Below are 23,449 nucleotides of genomic sequence, written 5' to 3'. Positions count from 1 at the left end.
GAACGCTGTTCCTCGAAGGAGTTCCGAAAGCTTTATGGTGTTTACTATCAAGTAAACTTGTTGGACTTTAACCTGGTGTTGAGAGACTTCTTGCTGTCTTTTCTGCGTGCGAGGCACTCTGCTCTGCGGGTGGGCTGGAGTGGCTGTACCTGGGGCTCCGTAACTCATCCCAGAGAGAGAGAGAGCTCACAGTGAGTGGGGCAGGGAGATGCTGCACTATATCACCGTAACATTCATGTACCTCTTCAAAGAGCAACTCGCCTTGAGGGGGAGAGACTGAAGAGGCACAAGGGCTGCAGGTTGGAGAAAAAGGTGAAGAAGATAGAGGAGTTTGTGGGGGTGGGAGCAAGAAGGAAGAGGGAAGGGAGAAGTTGGCAGGAGATGGTGGATGGGAGAGGAGAGTGGAGGGAGGGGTAACAGAGATTGTAGGGAAGAGGAGGGAGGGAGGAAGAGGGCAATGGGGCTGAGGAGATCTGTGTGTCTTGAAGATGAGCCTTTTGTCTACAATCTTCGCCCAAACCTACCTCTTTGAGCAAGCTCCCTGTTGTCAGTTTTAATAACCCCTCCTTTTGGCTTAGTGACAAGATTTGACTCTGTGACCTTGCTGTGAAGTGCCTTGGATGTCTTATTAGAGGTGTTACGTAATGGCAAGGTGTTGTTGTCTCCTTAGTGTTGAAGGCCTTTCTATTTGGGGCACTACTCTCACTTAATCCAGACATAGACCTCAGTCTTTTGAAGTCTGGAGACTGCTGGTGTGGTGGCACAGTGGTTAGCACTGCTGCCTCACAGCACCAGGGACCTGGGTTCCATTCACGGTGGCACAGTGGTTAGCATTGCTGCCTCACAGCACCAGGGACCCGGGTTCCATTCACGGTGGCACAGTGGTTAGCACTGCTGCCTCACAGCACCACGGACCCGGGTTCCATTCACGGTGGCACAGTGGTTAGCACTGCTGCCTCACAGCACCAGGGACCCGGGTTCCATTCACGGTGGCACAGTGGTTAGCACTGCTGCCTCACAGCACCAGGGACCCGGGTTCCATTCACGGCGGCACAGTGGTTAGCACTGCTGCCTCGCAGTGCCACGGACCCGGGTTCGACGCCAGGCTCGGGTCACTGTCTGTGCGGAGTTTTCATGTTCTCCCTGTGTCCGTGTGGGTTTTCTCCCACAGTCCAAAGATGTGCGGGTTAGGTGGATTGACCGTGCTAAATTCTCCCTCAGTGTACCCAGAGTGTGGCAACGAGGGGATTTTCACAGTAACTTCATTGCAATGTGAATGCAAGCCTACTTGTGACAAATAAATCAAGTCTGTGCGGAGTTTGCACATTCTCCTCGTGTCTGCGTGGGTTTCCTCCGGGTGCCCCAGTTTCCTCCCACAGTCCAAAGATGCACGGGTTAGGTTGATCGGCTGTGCTAAGAAATCGCCCCTTAGTGTCCAGGGATGTAGATTAGAGAGATTAGCGAGTAAAGGGATATGGGGATAGGGTCTGGGTGGGATTGTGTTCGGTACAGACTCGATGGGCCGAAGGGCCTCTTTCTGCACTGTAGGGCTCTATGTTCAATCCGTGAGCTGTTGGTGTGTCGGAGAGGGGCATTATCAGGATATGTGGGGGAGGGGGCTGTGTGCCGTGAATGTGTTTCCCAAGAGCGATCTCCTAGTGTTATAGCATGGAGCTGTTTAAAGTAACCATTGCTTGTATAATATGTACTTGATGTAAAACCTGCCCTCTGAGACTCAAATGTCCCAGAGGACGGAAAGGTAATGTTAGCATCCAGATGGTGGGATCGGCTTTCTCTTCCAATATTTATTAAACTCAATGGAAGGGAACATTGTGCACACACGTGTGTGAATTTTAACCTTTCTGTGCTCTTTGCTGGTACAATGCGAAACCCACATCATGACAATGCGGAGGGGCAGAGTATGCGAACATTTAGATCAAGGCTTCCTTAGTTACTGAATAGTATTAGATGCTTTTTGAGTCCGCCTTGTTGCCCAACGAGGGACATACACGCAGTGGGTCGTGCAAGGGCTGCTCTTGGTTGTTTTGAGAGTTGCCTAGTGCTTCACGTGTACGCTTAAACTGGACCAGCTGATGGGCAACACAACAGCTCAGTGACTATCACTGTTTGCTGTGCAGATACATGGATTTGGGTCGGTGTCTGTGGGAGTTTGGCGCATTCTCCCCGTGCTTGCGTGGGTTTTCTCCGGGTGCTCCGGTTTCCTCCCACATCCCAAAGATGTCCTCTTAGGCTCATTGGTGTAACAAACTGTCCCTAAATTAGTCTCCCCTCAACCTTCCCCAATAGGCGTAGGTCATGGGTAGAGGAGGGCACTCATAATGTTAAAATGGCGGCACAGGATCGGTGGGCCAAAGGGCCTGTTTCCCGTGCTGTGTTGTTCTTTGTTCTAAATATGCCATATGTGCAGTTTCTTTACCTGTGTGAGGTGTGCTCTGCTAGAATTAGCTCTTGCGATTAAAATGGTGTCACCATAGCAACACTGGTGGCCTCTCACGGATTCCTACTGGATGATTTGGGTTTGGAAAAGGGATTAACAACAGGAGATTTGAACCACTCTGAGGGAGACCTTGCGTTTATAACCACGACTGAGTCATCAACGTGGAGATCCGAATTTTTAATCAACATTTAATTTCTTATTAACATAATTGAAGTATTGCTGAAAAAGGAGACATGCTGTCGAAGCTTTTCATCTCACATTCACCAGGACAGATGCGCGCATACCGAATTTGAAAGGGAACAACAATTTGTATTGCATGTGGAAAGACGGTGCTGATCGGCAAGTCGGTCCTGATTTGTCAACATGTTACCATGGCAAACGCATCAGGAAGCTGTAGTTCCGCCCCCCCCCGCCCCAATGCTTTTGTTTAATTCAAAGAAGGTTCAATGTCTGAACATGTACCTTTTGCTTGCAGAAGGTAGGTCTCTGCCTATGTATATATGTAGCTTCTAGCAAACGGCACGGTAGCACAGTGGGTTAGCACTGCTGCTTCACAGCTCCAGGGACCCGAGTTCGATTCCCGGCTCGGGTCGCTGTCTGTCTGTGCGAAGTTTGCACATTCTCCCCGTGTCTGCGTGGGTTTCCTCCGGGTGCTCCGGTTTCCTCCCACAATCCAAAGACGTGCGGGTTAGGCGGATTGGCCGTGCTTAAAATTGCCCCTTAGTGTCCTGGGATGCGTAGGTTAGAGGGATTAGTGGGTATAATATGTAGGGACACGGGGATAGGGCTGGGTTGTCGGTGCAGACTCGATGGGCTGAATGGCCTCTTTCTGCACTGTAGGGATTCTGTGATTTCTATGCAACCCTGCATGTGTAACGGGAGACGTTTTAGCCGTGACAACATTGTGACAGAATTTCTCTTTCTCCAGCAATGTTTTCAAGTTCTTTACTACAAAACAATTGAAGAACTTCAGATAAATGATCCGAGTTTTGTTGCTGTTGGGGTTAAACTCCTTGCAATATATTTCCAGGTGTCTTGATGTAAGTTTATAGGAAAGTTGTTCGTCTCTAACCACTCTTCCCAGATCCTTAGTCATAGTTAACGAACTTTACAGCACAGAAAGTGTCCCTTTGGCCCATTGTGTCTATTCTAATCCCTTTCCCAGCACTTGGCCTGTGGCCTGCTGTGCTGTAATATTTCAAGCGCTCATCTAAATCTTTCAATCTTCAAATCTGCCTTGCAATATTTATAGTCCTGTGTTTCCATTGGAAACTTTCCTTTCATTTCCTCCTGTTGCTGAGTTGATTTTCTGTCTGCTTTTCCAAGTGGAAGTGATCCTGGGGTGTTAGCTCCGAGTCTGATCCTGTCCTCCTTTGTTGCATTGTCCTCCAGGGACTTCAGTGGAAAACATAGCACCGGGTTTCAGATGGTGCACACCGGGGTTCCTTTCAGTCTCTCCACCACCTCTGCATCACGGTGCCGCTGTTATTCAATCCAGCCCAATTTTCCAATTAAATATTGGGAAGACTGGAAGTATTGTCTTTATCCTGTACCATAAGAACATAAGAAATAGGAGCAGGAGTAGGCCATCTAGCCCTTCGAGCCTGCCCCGCCATTCAATAAGATCATGGCTGATCTGTCGTGGCTCAGTTCCACTTTCCCGCCCTCTCCCCATAACCCTTAATCCCCTCTCTTATCAAAAACCCATCAACCCGCGTCTTAAAAATATTTAGCGAGGCAGCCTCCACCACTTCAACGGGCAGAGAATTCCAGAGATTCACCACCCTTTGAGTGAAGAAGTTCCTCCTCAACTCCGTTCTAAACCGCCCCCCCCCTTTATCTTGAGGCTGTGCCCTCTAGTCCTACTGTCTTTTTTGAGTGGGAAGAGTCTCTCCACCTCTATCCTATCCATCCCATTCATCATCTTATACGTCTCAATGAGATCTCCCCTCATTCTTCTAAACTCTAACGAGTACAAGCCTAGTTTATTCAGCCTCTCCTCATAGCTCAATCCCCTCAACTCCGGTATCAGCCTAGTAAACCTCCTCTGCACTCCCTCCAGGGCCAAAATATCCTTGCGTAAGTGCGGCGCCCAAAACTGCACACAGTACTCCAGCTGCGGCCTCACCAATGCCCTATACAGCTGCAGCAAGACCTCCCTACTTTTATATTCAATCCCCCTCGCTATGAAGGCCAGCATCCCATTCGCCTTCCTGACCACCTGCTGCACCTGCAGGCTGGGTTTTTGCGACTCATGCACAAGGACCCCGAGGTCCCTCTGCACCGTCGCCTGCTGCAGTTTTTCTCCATGTAAGTAATAGTCCTTCCTACCATTCTTCCTACCAAAGTGGACCACCTCACACTTGCCAACATTAAATTCCATTTGCCATTTCCTGGCCCATTCGCCCAGCCTATCTAGATCCTTCTGCAGACTCTCCACACCCTCCGCACAATTTGCCTTTCCCCCATGCACTCCCTTCCCTGAGATATGGGATCACCATCCTGTCTTAAGCTGAACAAGCAGTGGCACCTTGGTTAGCACTGCTGCCTCACAGCACCAGGGTTCAACTCCCAGCTTGGGTCACTGGCTGTGTGGAGCTTACACATTCTCCCCATGTCTGCGCGGGTTTCCTCTGGGTGCTCCGGTTTCCCCTCGCCATCTGGGAGACACGCTGGTTAGGTGCATTGGCCGTGTTAAATTCTTCCTCTGTGTACCCAAGGTGCTGGAGTGTGTGGCGACGAGAGGATTTTCGCAATAACTTCATTGCAGTGTTGACGTGAGCCTACCCGTGACACCAGTAAGCTTAAAATGAGGTTAGTGCTGCTTTTCCAACATTGCCCGGTATCTGAGAGAAACTCTGTTGCACAAGCTCCCATCTCTCAGTAGTTTCTCCATCCGATATACAAAGAACAACACAGCACAGGGAAACAGGCCCATCGAGCCCGCGCCGCCGTTTCGGACATTGTGAGTCCCCTCTCCACCCGTGACCCCTCGTCTATGCTTATCTGTCTGACCTTCAACCAAAGGCGGTGGGATGCAGCCTCACAAATGAGCAAGCTCTCCCAAGATGCTTGCGTAGACAGGGCAAGGAACGTTCACTCTCTCCCCCCCCACTGCACACCTCTTTTGCCTGTGGCCGCTCAGTCAATATCAAGGTCCTCTCCTTCTCCGTCAGTGACTGTTTGTGGAAAGGAGTAGCAATCAAGTGGCCTGCTTTGTCCTGGATGGTGTCGAGTGTTGTGGGAGCTGCACCCCTCCAGGCAAGTGGAGAGTACTCCATCACACTCCTGACTTGCACCTTGTAAATGGTGGACAGGCTTTGGGGCATCAGGAGGTGAGTTACTCACAGCAGGATTCCTAGCTTTTGAATTTCTCTGGTAGCCACCGTATTTATATGGCTAGTCCAGTTCAGTTTCGGGTCAATGATAACCCCCAGAATGTTGATAGTGGGGGATTCAGTGACGACAATACCATTGGACACCAAGAATTGATAGAACATAAGAAATAGGCGCAGGAGTAGGCCAACTAGCCCTTCGAGCCTGCCCCGCCATTCAATAAGATCATGGCTGAACTGAAGTGGATCAGTTCCACTTTCTCCCCATAGTCCTTAATTCCCCTGTCTATCAGAAACCTATCTACCCGTGACTTAAATATATTCAGCGAGGCAGCCTCCACCACTTCAACGGGCAGAGAATTCCAGAGATTCACCACCCTTTGAGTGAAGAAGTTCCTCCTCAACTCCGATCTAAACTGTTTCCCCCCCCCACTTATTCTGAGGCTGTGCCCTCTAGTCCTGCTATCCACCAGCTGGGGTCACTCCACCCTCAGGATGACCCCTCGTGCCAGCTTTGGGCCCATTTTCCCAGAGAGCGAAGCTCAAGATTGTTCCAGGTTGAAACTGTCCATCACAACACCCTGAGGTGGTTTCACATATACCAATCCTGGAAAGTTACTGTAACTCCACAACTTAAACCCTTCTCCTGGGTAAGGTGTTGACAGATATTTTAAGTTGTATAAGGCTTTGGTTAGGCCTCGTTTGGAGTATTGTGTACAATTCTGGTCGCCACACTCCAGGAAGGATGTTGATGCATTGGAGAGGGTGCAGAAGGGATTTACCAGGATGTTGCCTGGTTTCAGAGAATCATAGAAACCCTACAGTGCAGAAAGAGGCCCTTCGGCCCATCGAGTCTGTACCAAACACAATCCCACCCAGGCCCTACCCCCATCTTATACCCACTAATCCCTCTAACCTACACATCCCTGGACACTAAGGGGCAATTTCTTAGCCTGGCCAATCAACCTAACCCGCACGTCTTTGGACTGTGGGAGGAAACCGGAGCACCCGGAGGAAACCCATGCAGACACGAGGAGAATGTGCAGTCTCCGCGCAGATGGTGACCCGAGCCGGGAATCGAGCCCAGGACCCCGGAGCTGTGAAGCAGCAGTGCTAACCCACTGTGCTACCGTGCCGCCCCTTTCTAAGGGGCAGACGCGAGGAGAATGTGCAAACTCCCCACAGACAGTGACCCGAGGCCGGGAATCGAACTCAGGACCCCGGAGCTGTGAAGCAGCAGTGCTAACCCACTGTGCCGCCGTGGTTTGGGGGATATGGACTGTGAAGAAAGGTTGAACAAACTTGGATTGTTTCCATCGGAGGATGAGGGGGTCCTGATAGAGGTTTGCAAGATTATGATGGCTTGGATAAGGTGGACAGTCAGAGTCTTTTTTCCCCCAGGATTGAAGGGGCAATTACTTGGGGACGGAGGTTGAAATTGAGAGGGGGAAGGTTTGAAAGAGATGCCAGGGGCAAGTTTTTCACGGAGAGAGTGGGGAGTGCCTGCAGTGTGCTAATGGAGGAGGTGGTGGAAACAGATACTATTCAAGAGACATCCGGATAGGTGCATGAATAGGCAGGGAGTATGGACGACACAGAGGCAAGAAAGTATTAGATTAGAGAGGCATCTGTGTTGGCGCAGGCTTGATGGGTCTGCCCCTGTGCTGTACTGTTCTTTGCGATGCCAACATTGAGAGCTGGGCTCAGCCTACATTTACTCCTTGCCTATCTTCTGGGCCACTGCATTTTCCTCGCTCACCAAGCCCTCGGGAGATTATTGGATGGAGCCGGGTCCTGCTCGCCACGCCGTGGCTGTTAACCTCTCGAGCAACCTCCACCTAGGGCAGGCAAGCTCTCCCCCCCCCGGCCCCCAGCTCGCCATTCATTCCTCGAGGTTTCACTGAATGGTGGTGCCAGGTCCATCGTGGTAACTGGCCATGTTGCTGTCCTATTGAGCAGTCTGCAGCCACCTTACGGGCTGATAGATACCCTATCTGTGGACCCACCACGTCCAGCTCCCGCTCGTCAGCTGTAGTAACATGTAGGACGGTGAGTTTTTTATATTTATTTATGGGAGATGGGTGTCGCTCTCTGGGCCAACATTTATTGCCCTTGGACTGAGATTTCGGCGATTTCAGAGTCCAGCACATTGGACTTTACCCCACAAAACTCCCCTGGGTGTCGCTCGACGACCCAGAGCAGGGTCAGGGCTCTGAAGTGGACCCAACACCGGGACCATCGCCCAGCCGGAGATGGCTGTCCAGAGAGAGCGAGACCCAGCTGGAGAGAGATACTCGGAATGAGATATCCAGAGAGCGAGAGAGAGTGAAGCTGCCAAGTGCCTATTCCCTGTCAGTTCCTTCAGAATATTAAATCACGTTTCCCGTCACTATTCTCTCCCCTGAAAAGCCCCAGCCTGTTCAGCATTTCTTGACAGTTCCAATTTCCCGACTTTGTGTGTGTGTATTTGCGACTGCCTGTGTGTGTGTGTGTGTGTGTGTGTGACTGCCTGTGTGGTGTGTGTGTGTGTGCGCATGACTGCCTGTGTGGTGTGTGTGTGTGTGTGTGTGTGCGACTGCCTGTGTGGTGTGTGTGTGTGTGTGTGTGTGCGACTGCCTGTGTGGTGTGTGTGTGTGTGTGTGTGTGCGACTGCCTGTGTGGTGTGTGTGTGTGTGTGTGTGTGCGACTGCCTGTGTGGTGTGTGTGTGTGTGCGCATGACTGCCTGTGTGGTGTGTGTGTGTGTGTGCGCGACTGCCTGTGTGGTGTGTGTGTGTGTGTGTGTGTGTGTGTGTGTGCGACTGCCTGTGTGGTGTGTGTGTGTGTGCGCATGACTGCCTGTGTGGTGTGTGTGTGTGTGTGCGCGACTGCCTGTGTGGTGTGTGTGTGTGTGTGTGTGTGTGCGACTGCCTGTGTGGTGTGTGTGTGTGTGTGCGACTGCCTGTGTGGTGTGTGTGTGTGTGTGTGTGTGTGTGTGTGTGACTGCCTGTGTGGTGTGTGTGTGTGTGTGCGCGACTGCCTGTGTGGTGTGTGTGTGTGTGTGTGTGTGTGTGTGTGCGCGACTGCCTGTGTGGTGTGTGTGTGTGTGTGCGACTGCCTGTGTGGTGTGTGTGTGTGTGCGCGACTGCCTGTGTGGTGTGTGTGTGTGTGTGCGACTGCCTGTGTGGTGTGTGTGTGTGTGCGCATGACTGCCTGTGTGGTGTGTGTGTGTGTGTGCGCGACTGCCTGTGTGGTGTGTGTGTGTGTGTGTGTGTGTGTGTGTGCGACTGCCTGTGTGTGTGTGTGTGTGTGTGTGTGTGTGTGTGTGTGTGTGCGACTGCCTGTGTGGTGTGTGTGTGTGTGTGCGCGACTGCCTGTGTGGTGTGTGTGTGCACGACTGCCTGTGTGGTGTGTGTATGTGCGCGACTGCCTGTGTGGTGTGTGTATGTGCGCGACTGCCTGTGTGGTGTGTGTGTGTGTGTGTGCGCGACTGCCTGTGTGGTGTGTGTGTGTGTGCGCATGACTGCCTGTGTGGTGTGTGTGTGTGTGTGCGCGACTGCCTGTGTGGTGTGTGTGTGTGTGTGTGTGTGTGCGACTGCCTGTGTGGTGTGTGTGTGTGTGTGCGACTGCCTGTGTGGTGTGTGTGTGTGTGTGTGTGTGTGCGACTGCCTGTGTGGTGTGTGTGTGTGTGTGTGCGACTGCCTGTGTGGTGTGTGTGTGTGTGTGTGTGTGTGTGTGCGACTGCCTGTGTGGTGTGTGTGTGTGTGTGTGCGACTGCCTGTGTGGTGTGTGTGGTGTGTGTGTGCGCATGACTGCCTGTGTGGTGTGTGTGTGTGTGTGCGCGACTGCCTGTGTGGTGTGTGTGTGTGTGTGCGCGACTGCCTGTGTGGTGTGTGTGTGTGTGCGCGACTGCCTGTGTGGTGTGTGTGTGTGTGTGTGTGTGCGCATGACTGCCTGTGTGGTGTGTGTGTGTGTGCGGATGACTGCCTGTGTGGTGTGTGTGTATGTGTGTGTGCGCATGACTGCCTGTGTGGTGTGTGTGTGTGTGCGCATGACTGCCTGTGTGGTGTGTGTGTATGTGCGCGACTGCCTGTGTGGTGTGTGTGTGTGCGACTGCCTGTGTGGTGTGTGTGGTGTGTGTGTGCGCATGACTGCCTGTGTGGTGTGTGTGTGTGTGTGTGCGACTGCCTGTGTGGTGTGTGTGGTGTGTGTGTGCGCATGACTGCCTGTGTGGTGTGTGTGTGTGTGTGCGCGACTGCCTGTGTGGTGTGTGTGTGTGTGCGACTGCCTGTGTGGTGTGTGTGTATGTGCGCGACTGCCTGTGTGGTGTGTGTGTGTGCGACTGCCTGTGTGGTGTGTGTGTGTGCGACTGCCTGTGTGGTGTGTGTGTGCGCGCGACTGCCTGTGTGGTGTGTGTGTGTGTGTGCGCGACTGCCTGTGTGGTGCGTGTCTGTGTGTGCGCGACTGCCTGTGTGTGTGTGTCTGTGTGTGCGCGACTGCCTGTGTGGTGTGTATGTGTGTGCGCGACTGCCTGTGTGTATGTGTGTGTGAGGTTATTATGATATAAAATGACAGAGTTAATGCTGCACCCCATGTTCCACTTCCCAAACCAGTGAACAACACCATCTGCGTCCCCCCACCCCCCCGAGTTGTCCCAGTCACAGTGGTGTTGTGCTTTTGAACCAATTTGAACTGTCGGGACAGCTGTAATTCTATCACTTCCCTGTGCAGTGTGAGGAGTGAGCGTTCCCTCTGTGTTGGCTGCATGTTGTAATGGTGCTGAGTGCAATGATTCCACCCTCGGGGGAGGGGGGGGAGGTGTCCCAGTTACATTCCACGTGTCACTGGCCCAGGGTCTAAGCCCCTTGTTCCCCTAGTCTGATCTCACCCGAAATAAGTTTACCGATGACACAGATTGGCTGGGCGGTTATTGAGTTTCTTGGGTTCCAGGCAGGAGTGTGCACATTCTCCTCGTGTCTGCGTGGGTTTCCTCCCACAGTCCAAAGATGTGCGGGTTAGGTTGATTGGCCGTGCTAAGAAATTGCCCCGTAGTGTCCAGGGATGTGTAGGTTAGAGGGATTAGTGGGTATAATATGGAGGGATATGGGGCCTGGGTGGGATTGTGTTGGGTGCAGACTCGATGGGCCTCTTTCTGCACTGTAGACTTCTATGAATCGAGACAGACGAGATGGTCAAATGGACGGATAAGTGGGAGATTTTTTGGAAGGATAATTTGACAAGGAAGTGTGCTATGAAAGGTTTGGTACCAGGAAGTTCTGAAGAACCAAGGAACCTTGATATATTTGTCCACAGATCTCGGGAGGCAGGTAAATAGAGGGGTGAAAAAGGCATGTGGCACTCTCGCCCTTATCAGCCAGGGTATAGATTACAGAACCAGAGAGGACACGGCAGAGTTGTATAGAACTTTGGTGAGGGCACAGCTGGAGTACTGTGTGCGGTTCTGGTCGCCGCATTATCGGAAGGATGTGATCGCGCAGAGGAGATTTGCCAGGGACGTTGCCTGGGATGGAACATTGAAATTATGAAGAGAGGTTGCATAGGCTTGGAGACTGAGGAGCGACCTGATCGAGGTTGTAGTATCATAGATCCCTACAGCGCAGAAAGAGGCCCATCGGCCCATCGAGTCTGCACCGAACACAATCCCACCCAGGCCCTACCCCCATATCCCTACATATTATACCCACTAATCCCTCTAACCTACACATCCCTGGACTCTAAGGGGCAATTTCTTAGCACGGCCAATCAACCTAACCCGCACATCTTTGGACTGTCGGAGGAAACCCACGCAGGCACGAGGAGAATGTGCAAACTCCACACAGACAGTGACCCGAGCCGGGAATCGAACCCAGGACCCTGGAGCTGTGAAGCAGCAGCGCTAACCCACTGTGCCACCGTGCCGCCCCCGTGGTAGTGGTAGAGGCGGGTACAATTTTGTCTTTTAAAAAGCATTTAGATAGTTACATGGATATAGAGGGATATGGGCCAAACGCAGGCAATTGGGACTAGTTTAGGGGTTAAAAAAAGGGCAGTATGGACAAGTTGGGCCAAAGGGCAGTATGGACAAGTTGGGCCAAAGGGCAGTATGGACAAGTTGGGCCAAAGGGCAGTATGGACAAGTTGGGCCAAAGGGCAGTATGGACAAGTTGGGCCAAAGGGCAGTATGGACAAGTTGGGCCAAAGGGCAGTATGGACAAGTTGGGCCAAAGGGCAGTATGGACAAGTTGGGCCAAAGGGCAGTATGGACAAGTTGGGCCAAAGGGCAGTATGGACAAGTTGGGCCGAAGGGCCTGTTTCCCTGCTGTAAACCTCTATGAGACTCTATGTCTGCCCAGTGTTCTAGTGGTGCCCAGTGCAAACTGGAATGACAACAATTTGGCCGGAATATTCCTGCTGTTCGCGCCCCATTATTGCTGTCAGTGAGAATGGAGAACTTGGCGCTCGGTCAAATCTCTTGTTTATTGAAACGGGAAGAGAATCCCGCTGGTGAGGGTTGCCGGAAAATTCCTGCTCTCATCTGCTGATTACTCATTACGGCCTTCCGGATTTCACACTGAGTTCAACAACTTTATACCGAGAGCTTTCCCCTATATGTTGACCTGCTTTTAGGTTTTTGGTTCCCTTGGCTTGCTCCAACCCAACCCCTCCCCACATGGCCGTCTGCCTCTTGGTTGTTCCATTTTGGTGGCACGTTTTTGTGTCGCGTTTTGGCCTCGCAGCGCCAGGGACCCGGGTTCGATTCCCGGCCTTGGGTCTGATTCTCGGACTCGGGTCACTGCCAGTACGGAGTCTGCACATTCTCCCCATGTCTGCATGGGTTTCCTCTGGGTGCTCCAGAAAGACTTGCTGGTTAGGGTGCATTGGCCGTACTAAATTCTCCCTCAGTGTACCCAAACAGGCGCTGGAGTGTGGCAACTGGGGATTTTCACAGTAACTTCATTGCAGTGTTAATGGAAGCCTACTTGTGATATTAATAAATAAAAAATGTAAAATTGTTCCCATTGGACACTGACCTTTATTCTGCTATTAACACATTCTGCTACCTTATCCTTGCTGCTATTAACACTGTTTTGTCCTTAATGGCACCATTAACAGCCCCTTTGTCCTATGTCCAGGACATCTTTAGTCAATACTGATGTACTAGCCTTCATTAATCGAGGGATTGAGTTTAGGAGTCGGGAGGTAATGCTGCAACTTTATAGGACCCTTGTCACACCCCACTTGGAGTACTGTGCGCAGTTCTGGTCGCCTCACTACAGGAAGGATGTGGAAGCTATTGAGAGGGTGCAGAGGAGATTTACAAGGATGTTGCCTGGATTGGGTGGCATGCCTTATGAAGATAGGTTGAGGGAGCTCGGTCTCTTCTCCCTGGGGAGACAAAGGTTGAGAGGTGACCTGATAGCGGTTTATAAAACGTTGAGAGGTTATAGATAGGGTGGATTCTCGGAGGCTATTTCCCAGGGCTGAAATGGTCGCTACGAGAGGACACAGGTTTAAGGTGCTGGGGAGCAGGTACAGAGGAGATGTCGGGGGTAAGTTTTTCACTCAGAGGGTGGTGAGTGAGCGGAATCGGCTGCCGTCGGTGGTGGTAGAGGCGAACTCGCTGGAGTCTTTTAAAAGACTTCTGGATGAGTACATGGGATTTAATGGGATTGAGGGTTATAGATAGTTCTATGGCCTGGTAGGTAGGGATATGATCGGCGTAACTTGTGGGCCGAAGGGCTTGTTTGTGCTGTAGTGTTCTACGTTCTAATATCTCTGAGGTCTGACCTATCCCTGACTTTCCATTCTGTCATGATGTGGCAATGCCGGCGTTGGACTGGGGTAAACACAGTGAGAAGTCTCAGAACACCAGGTTAAAGTCCAACAGGTTTACTTGGTAGCAAACGTCACTAGCTTTCGGGGTTCAGAACTCCCCACTCACCCGACGAAGGGGCAAAACCCCAAAAGCTAGTGGGTGTTTGCTACCAAATAAACCTGTTGGACTTCAGCCTGGTGTTGTGAGATTTCTTACTTCCATTCTGTTCCAGCCCCTCTCCAACTGTATAATTCATCACACTTCTATTCCTTTTCAGTTCTGCAGCAGAATCGTAGAGACTCAAAACATTAATTCTGTTTCTCTCTCCACTGACACTGCCAGACCTGCTGAGTTTATCCGGCATTTTCTGTTTTTATTTCAGATTTCCAGTATCTGCAGTTGTTGATATCAAATTGGTCCCTCGTTTCAACATATTTCATAGAACCGTAGAACCCTACAGCGCAGAAAGAGGCCCTTCGGCCCATTGAGTCTGCACTGTACACAATCCTACCCAGGCCCTACCCCTCTATCCCTACATCCTTTACCCGCTAATCCCTCTAACCTAAGCATCCTAGTACACTAGGGGGCAATTTTTAAGCATGGTCAATCAAGCTAACCCGCACATCTTTGGACTCTGGGAGGAAACCGGAGCACCCGGAGGAAACCCACGCAGACACGAGGAGAATGTGCAAACTCCGCTCAGACAGTGACCCGAGCCAGGAATCGAACCCAGGACCCTGGAGCTGTGAAGCAGCAGTGCTAACCACTGTGCTACCGTGCCGTCTCGATGCATTAATCCCAAAATGTGTCATTGAATGTGCAAAAAGGGTAGGATGCAGTGTGCTTTGGAACGCCTACTAAGCAAAACTCTGCATCAAATGATGTTTTCCAAAAGTCTTTCATTGTGAAACACAATGTGTTCCTTTGGAATTATCCCTTCGCCTTTTCCAGCAGCTTCCTAATGCAAGCTGTTCTTTCTCATTCAGCCTGTCCAAAATTCCGACATCAAATTGACAAACGCGAGCAGTCAGAGGTTAACCTTCAGTACATGTTCTCGTCTGAAAAGGAAATAATCAGCTCCAGTTCTTGACAATAGTGGAATTCACACCGAGATAATTAAGACAGTTTTTACGCCTTCTGGAGGAATGCACTGAGTGATGAACTGCAGCTTGAGTTCAAGTACAATGTGTTTAACATTGTGCAGTCCTTTCCCATTCAGACTAGCTGTTCAGGGCTGCTTGTACTGCAATGATGTGGAAGCTATTGAGATGGTGCAGAGGAGATTTACAAGGATGTTGCCTGGATTGGGAGGCATGCCTTATGAGGATAGGTTGAGGGAGCTGGGACTCTTCTCCCTGGAGAGACGAAGGTTGAGAGGCGACCTGATAGAGGTGTATAAAATGTTGAGAGGTATAGATAGGGTGGATTCTCGGAGGCTATTTCCCAGGGCTGAAATGGTCGCTACGAGAGGACACAGGTTTAAGGTGCTGGGGAGCAGGTACAGAGGAGATGTCAGGGGTAAGTTTTTCACTCAGAGGGTGGTGAGTGAGTGGAATCGGCTGCCGTCGGCGGTGGTGGAGGCGAACTCGCTGGGGGTCTTTTAAAAGACTTCTGGATGAGTACATGGGATTTAATGGGATTGGAAGTTACAGATAGTTCTATGGCCTGGTAGGTACGGATATGATCAGCGCAACTTGTGGGCCGAAGGGCCTGTTTGTGCTGTAGTGTTTCTATGTTCTATGATGTGGAGATGCCGACGTTGGACTGGGGTAAACACAGTAAGAAGTCTGACAACACCAGGTTAAAGTCCAACAGGTTTATTTGATAGTTAGCTGTGAGTTTACTATCAAATAAATTGGTTGGACTTAAACCTGGTGTTGTCAGGCTTTTTACTGTGATGAAATAGACAGGGAGAGGGAGGGGATAGCACAGAAAAAGGCCCTTCAGCCCATCGTGCCTGCGCCAGTCAAAGACAAACCACCCAGCTGTTCTCATCCCATTTCCCAGCACTTGGCCCCGAGTCTTGTGTGCCTTGGCATCATCGCAAGCGCGCATCTAAAAACGTTGTAGCGGCGTCTGCCTCCACCGCCCATTTAGACAGTGAGTTCCGGACTCCCACCATCCTCTGACGAAGAGGCTTTTCATTGAACCCTACAGTGCAGGAGGAAGGCATTTAGCCCATCGAGTGTGCACCCACCGCAATCCCATCCAGGCCCTATCCCCCGTAACCGCATGCATTTACCCTACCTAGTCCCCCTGATAGTACGGGGCAATTTAGCATGGCCAGTCCACCTAACCCACACGTCTTTGGGTGGAAACCGGAGCATCTGGAGGAAACACACATGCAGACGCGGGAGAACGTGCAAACTTGACACACACACAGTGACCCAAGCTGAGAATCGAGCCCAGGTCCCTGGTGCTGTGAGGCAGCAGTACTAACCACTGTGTCCCACACCCTCTAAATATACTGCCCCTTACCATAAATCTATGCCTCCCTGGTCATTTAACATACTGCCCCAGTTTAGGAAACCCAGTTGCACACCAAATATATGCCGAGGTGATGAACTCTCGGGTTTTGGAGTCTCCGGCTGCCTTCCTTGGATGACATATCTCTTTCGAGAAAGATTTCTCTCCAAGACAACATCTTAATCCAGGTCAGCATCCTATCTCTCTCTGTGACCCCAAGCTCTGTAGAGGATATTTTGGCAAGGATATTTTGGCCTTGGAGGGAGTGCAGAGGAGGTTTTCTCGGCTGATGCCGGAGTTGAGGGGGTTGAGCTATGAGGAGAGGCTGAATAAACTAGGCTTGTACTCGTTAGAGTTTAGAAGAATGAGGGGAGATCTCATTGAGACGTATAAGATGATGAATGGGATGGATAGGATAGAGGTGGAGAGGCTCTTCCCGCTCAGAAAGGACAGTAGGACTAGGGGGCACAGCCTCAAGATAAAGGGGGGGCAGTTTAGAACGGAGTTGAGGAGGAACTTCTTCACTCAAAGGGTGGTGAATCTCTGGAATTCTCTGCCCGTTGAAGTGGTGGAGGCTGCCTCGCTAAATATTTTTAAGACGCGGGTTGATGGGTTTTTGATAAGAGAGGGGATTAAGGGTTATGGGGAGAGGGCGGGAATGTGGAACTGAGCCACGACAGATCAGCCATGATCTTATTGAATGGCGGGGCAGGCTCGAAGGGCGAGGTGGCCGACTCCTGCTCCTATTTCTTATGTTCTTATGTTAAGCACTCTGTCTTGAGCTGCACCTTGGTGTGATCTCTTCTCCTTTCAGACACTGCTTAAAGCGTCTCGTCCTTAACTGGGTTTTTTTTGGGTGCTTTAGCCAAGTTTGAGCTCAGCACGTCATCATTCTGGATGTGTTTGGAGGATTCTGGAGCATGCAATGGGGTTTGACCTCCCCCCAGTACAGGAGGAGGGCCACAGTTGGATCCGATGTGAATCAAAGGCTCTGCCGACGTCCCTCTTCTCTCCCATGGCTATATACATTAAAAAAAAACCCCTTAGCGTTATGCTGAAGAAGGGCAGGGGGGTTATTCCCAGTCTCCTGGCCAATGTTGACCCTTCGGTCAACACCGCAGAGACAGATTACTTGGCGGTCGTCATCACCGTCAGGTGGCCGACTGTGGGATCTTGCTGTGCAACAAACGGCTGCCGCACTCCCTGCCGAGGCCGCACGTCAAATGGCTGGGAAGGGCTTTTTGGGTGGGGGGGTTGCCCCGGTGGTCGTGGGATCTTGCTGTGCCCCATTGGCCGCTGCGTGGGTTCCATCCCACAGTCCAAAGATGTACGGGTTGGGTGGATGGGCCGTGCTAAACGCACGGGGTCGTGAGGATAGGGTGGGGCCTGGGTAAATACCCCCCCCCCCCCAACCCCCCCCGCCCACCCCCTCCTTTACTCCCACCAGCAGACGTGCTTTAGTTGACCCTCGGTGAAAAGATTTGTGAACCGTCGAACAGAAAACTGGCCCCACTTTGACGTCTCTGCCTTGCAAGAGGAAACTGACAGATGGAAAGCGCTGGGATGAGTGAGGAGACACTGCAAATCATCGTTAAATAGCCCACACTTCAAGCAGAATCCCTGCGTTGTCAACACATTACAGAAAAGTGTTGCCTTCAGTGAGAACAAGCAACACATTCAGCCCATCAACGCTGGAAAGTCAGCACTTGTTACGTTGACAAAAACCAGTTGTGCTTTCATTACCAATATTTTTAAGGTTTATTTGTTAGTGTCACAAGTAGGCTCACATTAATGAAGTTACTGCGAGAATCCCCTAGCTGCCACACTCCGGCGCCTGTTCGGGTTACACTGAGGGAGAATTTAGCACGGCCAATGCACCTTAACCAGCACGTCATTCAGAGTGTGGGAGGAAACCGGAGGAAACCCACGCAGACACGGGGAGAATGTGCAGACTCCGCACAGTCGCACACTGAGTTGCACTGCTATGTGTTCAGAACAATAGAACATAGATAGAACGTTACAGCGCAGTACAGGCCCTTCGGCCCTCGATGTTGCGCCGACCAGTGGAGCCAATCTAATGACCCTCTAACCTTAACTATTCCAATGTTATCCATATCCACTGACCATTTGAACGCCCTTAAAATAGCAACTTGAATTTCTATTACCCCTCTTAACATAGCAGCGAAACATCATGAAACATTTTACCATGTTTATACGTAGAATTATCCATCTATTATCAGCTGGTGGAATTTGAATTCAATATAAAAAGATCTGGAATTGAGAATCTACTGATGGCCTTTTAAACCATTGTTGATTGTTGGAAAAACCCATCTGGTTCACTAATGTCCTTTAGGGAAGGAAATCTGCCTCCTTTACCTGGTCTGGCCTACCTGTGACTCCAGAGCCACAGCAATGTGGTTGACTCTCAGCCGCCCTCAGGCAACTAGGGATGGGCAAAAAATGCTGGCCAGCCAGCGATGCCCATGAACAAATTAAACAAAAGTTGAGTCATAAGAAACAGGAGCAGGAGTAGGCCATCTAGCCCTTCGAGCCTGCCCCGCCATTCAATAAGATCGTGGCTAATCTGAAGTGGATCAGTTCCACTTTCCCGCTTTCTCCCTTAATTCCCTTGTCTATCAGAAACCTATCTACCCGTGACTTAAATATATTTAGCGAGGCAGCCTCCACCACTTCAATGGGCAGAGAATTCCAGAGACTCACCACCCTTTGAGTGAAGAAGTTCCTCCTCAACTCCGATCTAAACTGCCCCCCCTTATCTTGAGGCTGTGCCCTCTAGTCCTGCTATCCTTTCTAAGCGGGAAGAATCTCTCTACCTCTACCCTATCCATCCCCTTCATTATCTTATACGTCTCTATAAGATCCCCCCTCATCCTTCTAAACTCCAACGAGTACAGACCCAGTCTATTCAACCTCTCTTCATAGGCTGACCCCCTCATCTCCGGTATCAGCCTAGTAAACCTTGTGAGTCACTTGTTGCCCACGTCAATATGTTGAAGATAACTGGTTGATAAGCTCCCTCCAAGTTGGGGCTTAGAAACTGGCGGGTAGTGAAGATATCCCAAGGAAGAGAGTGCTGTTCTGCTCTCCAAACCCCAGACGATTTAAACGTGTGTGTGTTTAATTACACCAAGCTATTTCTGAAATGAATGTAGATGTCAGGAGCTGGAGGATGATTAGTAGTTTCACCGACCAACAAAACTTGTCTATTAAATCATTCTGTTGGCTGGAGTCTAACTCAGTAAAACCTTAACCCCCCCCAGGGTAATTAGAATAATTTGCCATTTCTGGCTTCAACTCTTCCCAGGGATATCGTACAAGGCTTTGGAAAATATGTTGCACATTTCTTGTAGCTTTGACAGCATTGATTGGAATTGCAATAGGAAGATACAGGCCCTAAATAATATGTAATTACTCGTAATTATGTGGAGTTGCGCTGTTGCTAGGTATTCTCACTTTTTTTTTCACCCAGACTTTACAACACAATTTACGCACTAATACCTTACACAGCAGAACCCATTTTGTTACTCTAGTTTCCTACTCAGTTCCTACGTTTCATTTTCCCATTAAACCCTCTGGAGTCCCCTGCATTGTTCCATTAGCAGTGCGTCTGTCTCTGTTATTCAGATTCTTTTTCTTCCCAGTAATGACTCACTTTACCCAGGAGTTTCCAGTGTGCAAGTTATGTTTGTTTAGTGAACTTTCTGCTGAGTTGGGGTAATGTTTCTCTGTGTGATGCCTTACTCGTACCGTAGATTGTCCTTCAGAGAAGGAGGTCAGTTTTACGAGCAGAATGAAAGAGAATTTAAATAAACTCGGGGGCAAACTGACGGGATTCGATCAACCTCTTGCTTTACACCACGATCGATTTCACTCCCAGTTTCCTCTCCCGTCCATTTCGCTCCCTGTTTGCACGCCAACCGTGGTGTGGAGATACCGGTGTTGGACTGGGGTAAACACAGTAAGAAGTCTGACAACACCAGGTTCAAGTCCAACCGATTTATTTGATAGTAAACTCACTAGCTTTCGAGGTTTCCCTCTTCGTCAGGCGAATGGAGAGTTCTGGCCTCAGACAGAGCATAGAACAGCGCAGACAGTTTACAGATTACTGATTAGAATGCGAATCTTTACAACTAACCTGCTATTCAAGTCTTAAAGTGGCCAACAACGTAGCACTGAGCACAGGTTAAAGAGATGTGTATTGTCTCCAGACAGTACAGTAAGTGAGGTTTTTGCAAACCCAGGCAAATCACGGGGGTTACAGATAGTGCGACATGAACCCAAGATCCCTGCTGCCTGGGTTTGCAAAACCTCACTTACTGTACCGTCTGGAGACAATACACATCTCTTTAACCTGGGCTTAATGCTCCTTCCACTCACATTGTCGTCCTCTTTAAGACTTGAATAGCAGGTTAGTTGTAAAGACTCGCATTCTAATCAGTAATCTGTAAACTGTCTGTGCTGTTATATGCTCTGTCTGAGGCCAGAACTCTCCATTCACCTGACGAAGAGGGAAACCTCGAAAGCTTGTGGGTTTACTATTAAATAAATCGGTTGGACTTGAACCTGGTGTTGTCAGACTTCTTACTGTGTACACGCCAACCTGCTAGATGAGGTTCCACAATTCATATATTCCCCGATCTAAGCAACGTTTACATTTTTATTTCTCATGGTAGAACATGATCTTGAAGTGAATGGGCTCTGAGATGCCTCTGATTTACAGCAAGAAGCACTGTTGCCTCACAGTGCCAGTAATCCGGTTGGATTCCTGATTCGAGTAGCTGTCTGTTTGCACATTCTTTCTGTATCTGCGTTAGTTTCCCCCGGGTGCTCTGTTTATTCCCACAATCCAGATATATGCAGTTTCGGTGGATTGGCCATGCTAAATTCTCCCTTCATATCCAAAGGTGTGTAAGATCTTGAGGTATCACTGGCCTCGTGGTATTGTCGCTGGACTAGAAATTCAGAGACCCAGGTTCGAATCCCACCATAACAGATAGTGAAATTTGATTTGAATAAAAATTAAAACTCTACTTATGACCATTAAACCATTGCCGATTTGTTGTAAAAATCCATCTGATTCACTGATGCCTTTTAGGGAAGGGAATCTGCCTCTTTACACAGTCTAGCCTCCAGAGTCACGGTAGCACAGTGGTTAGCACTGCTGCTTCACAGCTCCAGGGTCCTGGGTTCGATTCCCGGCTCGGGTCACTGTCTGTGTGGAGTTTGCACATTCTCCTCGTGTCTGCGTGGGTTTCCTCCCACAGCCCAAAGATGTGCGGGTTAGGTTGATTGGCCGTGCTAAGAAATTGCCCCTTTAGTGTCCAGGGATGTGTAGGTTAGAGGGATTAGTGGGTATAATATGTAGGGATATGGGGGTAGGGCCTGGGTGGGATTGTGTTCGGTGCAGACTCGATGGGCCGAAGGGCCTCTTTCTGCACTGTAGGGTTCTATGATTGATTCTGTGATGATTCAATGAGGTTGACTCTTAAATAGTCTTAGGGATGGGCAATAAATGCTGGCGCAGCCAGCGACACCGACATCCCATGAATGAATTAAAAAAAAAGTGGATAGAAATATTAGCCATGGAAATTGTGTGGGGTTTTGGCGACAGGAGAGGGCCTGAATAAAATACTCTGACAGAGAGTCTGTGCAATCTCCTTGTAACGGTAGGGATTCTCTTTGGCATTGCGTGATATCCCAAAGTGATTCACAAAGGCATAGTAGGCAAAAAAAAGGATTACAATGCAATTTATTTGGCAAAAAAGTGTAAGATGATTAGAAGAATTTGGTTTGAATGCAGTAAGTTGTTAACACGAACACAGAACACAAACAGGCCCTTCGGCCCACAAGTTGCGCCAATCATATCCCTACCTACCAGGCTTATCTGTAACCCTCAATCCCGTTAAATCCCATATACTCATCCAGAAGTCTCTTAAAAGACCCCAGCGAGTTCACCTCTACTGCCACCGACGGCAGCCGATTCCATTCACTCACCACCCTCTGAGTGAAAAACTTACCCCTGACATCTCCTCTGTACCTACTCCCCAGCACCTTAAACCTGTGTCCTCTCATAGTGACCATTTCAGCCCTGGGAAATAGCCTCCGAGAATCCACCCGATCTATACCTCTCAACATTTTATAAACCTCTATCAGGTCGCCTCTCAACCTTCGTCTCTCCAGGGAGAAGAGTCCCAGCTCCCTCAACCTATCCTCATAAGGCATGCCTCCCAATCCAGGCAACATCCTTGTAAATCTCCTCTGCACCCTCTCAGTAGCTTCCACATCCTTCTTGTAGTGAGGCGACCAGAACAGCGCACAGTACTCCAAGTGGGGTCTGACAAGGGTCCTACAAAGTTGCAGCATTATCTCCCAACTCCTAAACTCAATCCCTCGATTAACGAAGGCCAGTACACCATACGCCTTCTTGACCACATCCTCCACCTGCGAGGCCGATTTAAGAGTCCTGTGGACCCGGACCCCAAGATCCCTCTGCCCTTCAACACTGCTAAGACTCCTGCCCTTGAGATTGTATTCCTTCATCCCATTGGACCTGCCAAAATGGACCACTACACGATGGGTACTGTACTGATTGAAGACTGGTAGAAACAGATTCTGTGATAACTTCCAAAATCTAACTGGATAAATGTTTAGCGAATATTTTGAGGAAGAGTAGGAGAGGATGACTAATTGGATAATTGTTTTCAGATGATCTCCCCAACGCTGTGTTATTGTATGGTCGTTCTCTGGATTGGAAGGTGGTGAATTAATTATAAAATGTCTATTTCTTCATGTTGTGTTTGTGATGCTAACGATTGACACTTTATATTTCAGATCAAACAGAAATCCTCTCGCCAAAAGAAACTTCATGACCATTAATTAGTGGCTCCCAAATCTTCCTCCACCCATCCGATTTGGTGATGGCGAGCGCAGGTCCAGACAGAAACAATGCGGAGGAACGGCCGGAGATGGATAAAGTGGCGGAGCTCCAGCAGGAGCGCCTGGCCCAGCAGGTGGCTGCCGTGCAGGTCTCTGAGGAATCCCCTTTTGGGAATTTGGAAAGGGAAGGCCAGGGCACCGTCGCCAAGGGCACAGACCGACCGCGGGACGGAGGAGACACTCACACAAACGGCGTGAGTGAAGATTCCCCCAAAACCTCCAAGGGCGTGAGCAGCGTGACAAAGGAAATAGCCTCAAGGCCCAAACTTTCTAGCAGGAAGCTGTCCCTTCAAGAACGTTCCTCGGGCAGTTCTGTCTCGGCGAGTGGCGTCCTACCGAGCTATGGCGCCTATTCAACGGGGCCGTTGCCATCTGCAAGGCGGCCAACAGTTGAGTCCAGTCGGGTCAACATGGTCAACTCCCAGGTGAACTTTCTGTTT

At 50.0% G+C, this 23,449-nt stretch overlaps 1 protein-coding gene across 5 annotated transcripts in view; it reads left to right on the top strand.

The window, feature by feature from the left end:
• Positions 1-23,449, top strand: part of camkk1a (calcium/calmodulin-dependent protein kinase kinase 1, alpha a) — a 166,599-nt gene that overhangs the window by 42,854 nt on the left and 100,296 nt on the right. For all 5 annotated transcript variants that reach the window (XM_080210626.1, XM_080210628.1, XM_080210625.1 and 2 more), the window contains one exon: positions 22,905-23,434. In XM_080210626.1, the coding sequence (XP_080066752.1) occupies positions 22,991-23,434 (444 nt within the window). In that variant the 5' untranslated portion in view covers positions 22,905-22,990. The remainder of the gene's footprint in view (positions 1-22,904; positions 23,435-23,449) is intronic.

This window comes from Carcharhinus amblyrhynchos, chromosome 23, assembly GCF_965287045.1.
Source record: "Carcharhinus amblyrhynchos chromosome 23, sCarAmb.v2.hapA, whole genome shotgun sequence".
NCBI classification, from domain to species: Eukaryota; Metazoa; Chordata; class Chondrichthyes; order Carcharhiniformes; family Carcharhinidae; genus Carcharhinus; species Carcharhinus amblyrhynchos.
The sequence above is the reverse complement of the archived record's forward strand: the minus strand, read 5'-3'. Positions and strand labels throughout refer to the sequence as shown.